The sequence below is a fragment of the Sinocyclocheilus grahami genome, unplaced genomic scaffold, assembly GCF_001515645.1.
Source record: "Sinocyclocheilus grahami isolate Dianchi unplaced genomic scaffold, SAMN03320097.WGS_v1.1 scaffold959.1, whole genome shotgun sequence".
Classification (NCBI taxonomy): domain Eukaryota; kingdom Metazoa; phylum Chordata; class Actinopteri; order Cypriniformes; family Cyprinidae; genus Sinocyclocheilus; species Sinocyclocheilus grahami.
In genome coordinates, this window is record NW_015506138.1 from 259529 (window position 1) to 263717 (window position 4189).

The 4189-nt window shown below is 31.8% G+C and overlaps 1 protein-coding gene across 2 annotated transcripts; it reads right to left on the reverse strand.

The window, feature by feature from the left end:
- Positions 1–201: 201 nt before the first annotated feature.
- Positions 202–2148, reverse strand: map1lc3c (microtubule-associated protein 1 light chain 3 gamma). 2 transcript variants are annotated; one of them, XM_016249921.1, is made up of 4 exons: positions 2045–2148; positions 1857–1912; positions 1680–1786; positions 202–673 (listed from the first exon to the last, which is right to left on the reverse strand). In XM_016249921.1, the coding sequence occupies exons 1-4, from the start codon at positions 2100–2102 to the stop codon at positions 496–498; spliced, it is 399 nt and encodes a 132-aa protein (XP_016105407.1). In that variant the 5' UTR covers positions 2103–2148; the 3' UTR covers positions 202–495. The 2 variants fall into 2 exon arrangements, with proteins under 2 accessions (XP_016105407.1, XP_016105406.1); XM_016249920.1 differs by having other exon boundaries at positions 1857–1924.
- Positions 2149–4189: the final 2041 nt, after the last annotated feature.

Sequence of the window (4189 nt, forward strand, 5' to 3'; positions counted from 1 at the left end):
CTATCTGATTTACTGCTGATAACACCTTTCTACCCCTCTAAAAATGTAAACAAAAAAAAAAAAAAAAAAAAAAAAAAAAAAAAAACAGTATTATAGAAAATACATGTAAAAGTTAATTTTTCTTTAAAGGCAATGAAATACTGCTTTGCTTCAACAGCGAATTAAAGACAAAATCAAATAAGAAACCCAAATGCAACGGTGTGCAGCATCAAACAAACAATATCCTTTATTTTCTATCACCACATGATTAACCAATATATGATTGACATTCAGTTTTATTAGTCGGGCATATTCGAGGACGCTTCTGCAGCACATGAATGAACGGACGTCTCTCTCTAGTGACTGATGCACCGATTAAAGACATTTTATTACTCCATTAAAACATACATTAGAAAATAATAGTACATCTAAAAAGCTAACATTATATACAAAGACTTAAATATTTAATCACAGTTCAGTGAAGTAAATAAGACCTTAGACCCCCCCCAAACCACATCACCGGTTATTATTACAGTGTCCGAACATCTCCTGTGAGGCGTACGTCATGTAGAGGAAGCCGTCTTCATCTCTATGGTCTTTATAGAGCTGAGCCATGGTCAGAGACATGCTGGCGATGCCAGAGTTATTGATCAGCAGGTAGAAAGCTTGAGTGGGCATCAGGGTCATTCGATTCCTGAGAAACCAGATCAGACATGAGGAAAAGCCACAGCGTGAGAAAGCGCTTAAATCCAGCCAGGTGACGATCAGCTGACGCCTCGAGCACCTCGGCGGAGTCTCAGGGCTGTTCACTGGAGCTTACTACCAATACTAGTGCAGTGCGAGAAATGCATGAAGCACACAGAACCAGTATTATATGCTCCATCATCTACTAATTCTGCATGCATATAGTGCGCAGATCTATAAAAAGAGTCACATTCATAAATGATATGCACTAATATTATGACATTCTATGAACGTGAAATTATATTTAAAAAATGCGAATGATTAAAACGTGTTCCACATTCATCGAATACAATACAAAGTCATTGTATTAATATTTGTTTTAGGAACATGAAAATATTCAAGTTTCACATTCACAAATTATATGCACTACTAATTTATGACATTCCATGAATATGAAATTATATTAATCTACACATTTTTTAAACATGCATAGAATTTTAATACAATAAAACTTATATTTGTGTTATAATTGAACTATTCATATTTATTTCTATGAATGTGAAAAGCTACACTACATTATAGATTCTCACATTAAGTGCCACAATCATAGAACCTTAATACAATAAAAGCATTTAATTTTTATTATCACTAAATATATAATTTAATCATGTAAAAACGTTATATTAAATTTTCACATCCATAAAAACAATTCCACTTGCATTTAATCATTTTATGAATGAAACTTAAAACCATTTACATTTTTAAATTGCATTTAATTTATGAATGAAACTAGTATGGTGTGTGTGTGTGTGTGTGTGTATGTATATACACATTAAAAGTACTGCACATATATTAGTGAAGTTTAACATTCATAAAGTGTCAAATTAAATAAAAAAATAAAAAATAAAAAAAAAGTTTTACATTCACACCCCTTTAAGAAAATGAGCACTAAAGTTAGTTTAGACAGTCAGATGAGAGTGTATCTGAAGCCTCCTCACACAGATTAGAAGACAGACCTGATGATGCTCACGAACTGACTCATGGTGAGCTCCTGAGGCACGAGGAACTTGGTCTTATCCAGCGGCGGCAGGTGCTTCTCTCTCTGATATCTCTCGATTATCACCTGCAACACACTCTCATTAACGCACACCGCCGGTAAGAGACGAGTTGAACTCAGAACCGGCGCTCCTTACCGGGATCTTAGTCGGAAACTTAGTTCGGATTCCCACCACCTCTTGCTTCCTCGTAGCTGATCGGTGATCAATATCACACACACACACACACACACACACACACACACACACAAAAGTAAAGTAAAGACAACTTTTGCATTTCACAGCATGCCATCAGAGAGCCTCGTGCATTATTTAAAGACACATACCTAAACTCTTCCTCTGTTTGAAAGGTTTGGGACGCTGGGTTTTCTCCAGTGGAGGCATGCTGTGTCGCACCTCTGACCCGCGCGCGCTAATTACTCGTGAAGCTTGCACTAATTAAATACTGCGCCTGCCGTGACGTCACGCTGCGTACGCTGCCTACGTCACGATGTAATAATAATGAGCTCAACAGTTCAAAATAAAATGCGTGACGGCTTTTTTATTTTAGTATTTAATGTGTTTTTGTCTACACATACTAACCGCTATAGATCATTAGTATGCAGATTTCTACAATGTCGCACTGTGTTGTTCACGGGTTTCACCTTCTTAGAAATAATAATAGACACATGCGTGTTTAAAACAGAGGTTTGTATTGTTGTGTTTTATAACAGTTCGTGCATGAATCCGTTGTGAAATCATGACACAAGCATTTGCTTGACTATTTATTATGTTGATGCATGCATAACCTGCGTTCTTTTATTAACTACTGTACTGTTGCCATTTACATATTACTTCTTTTTGTGGTTATAAAATTGTTTATTATCAAAATTATTGATTTACATGTATTCATTTATCAAAACCGGTCATTTCGTTAGTCTTGAAGTGCTGTTTTACTTAGACAGCTGATGTGGTGTTTTTGGATGATTGCTAACAGCTAGTCAAAGAATAAACAATAACTCGGAATGAGAACGTTTTGGACGAAAAAAGGATAAAACGCATCCGAACTACAAGTCCCAGGATGCTCAGCGCACTCGCGTCTGATTGGCCGTTCACATTACGAGTTGTTCGTTCTGTCCAATCAGAGCGTTTCGTGCTAGCAGCGATCTGTTGAACTGCTTGTGGGCGTAAACATGAGCGGAAACCAGCTTTGAGAACGATTCATTTGACCGAATAGGTTCGTTCGAACGAGTCGATTCTTTAAAGGCTTCATTGAGACCTTGATAAATGTTTTAATATTTTACGTTTACTATATTTAAGGTATTTAGTGGAAGTAATTTTATCCAAAGTTTATTATATATATATTTTTCAACTTACTATATATATATTTCATTTTTTTTTCTATTATTTGGTTTATTTATATCTAAATACATCTTATTTTTTATTATCTGTGTGTTGTTGTTGTTGTTGTTGTTGTTTTCTCTATGTACTGTGACAGTAAAACAAAGCTCTTTCTGACTTCTGACAAAGTTATGTTTTTGATAAATACATTTCTTACCTGCTCAAAAATATTGCTGAATGTTGTTGTTGTTTTTTCAACATTACACCTTACAGTTTTGCGTATTAACTGACAACACACAAGCAATAAACAACATTTTCTCATTCTTATATAAATATTATAGACAGTTTTTGAGACTACACAGAATACTGCAAGCGTTAAAAAATAAGCCATTATATTCTAAAATCATTAAAATATATTTTTGTTACTTCAGATTAAATAAACATTAACTGAAATAAAAATATATATAAATATAGGCCTATACTTATTTTATTTCAGTTAGTTGCCAAAGCAACATTTTTCATTTTCATTTAGTTTATCTTGATGTACTAAAATAACAACATTTAAATAAAATGTATAAAAAAAGCTATACAATTATTAAAACTTTAACTGAAATTAAAATGAAAAGGAAAATATAAAAATAAAAATCTTTTTTTGAGATATTAATATTTTTTATACTTATATTTATATTTTATTATGTGTGTTTTATTTTATTTTTATATAATAATTCAATAAAACACACATAATAAAATATTAATATAAGTATAAAAAATATTAATATCTCAAAAATACTGAAAGGAACACTGTAACTATACAAAGTGATTCAAAACATGGTGAAAAACATCTCAGAATATGAGAATTATATATACACATAAATGATTTTCAATGCAATTAAAATAAATTGTGATATAAATACAAAAGTGAAATAGCCTAGATCACTAAAAATAATATTTTAGTCACTAAAATATATGCTTTTTTACATCTTATACATCTATTACGATTCGAGCTAAACAATTGAAACGTCCTATATTATGGACGGCCAAATTACTAAAAATTAAATCATGAAATAAATGTTGAAATAAATAAATAAATCGTTAAATAAAAATTTAATAAAATAAAAAAAAATCATAAATATTTAATTATTAATTAATTT

What these genes read in the sequence shown, in the direction of transcription:
- map1lc3c (XM_016249920.1), bottom strand. Translation starts at nt 2,102, where the DNA reads ATGCCTCCACTGGAGAAAACCCAGCGTCCCAAACCTTTCAAACAGAGG. An exon ending in AGTTTCCGACTAAGATCCCG is followed by an intron (nt 1,787 to 1,856) that starts GTAAGGAGCGCC and finishes AGTGTGTTGCAG; the next exon opens with GTGATAATCGAGAGATATCA. An exon ending in CAGTTCGTGAGCATCATCAG is followed by an intron (nt 674 to 1,679) that starts GTCTGTCTTCTA and finishes CTGGTTTCTCAG; the next exon opens with GAATCGAATGACCCTGATGC.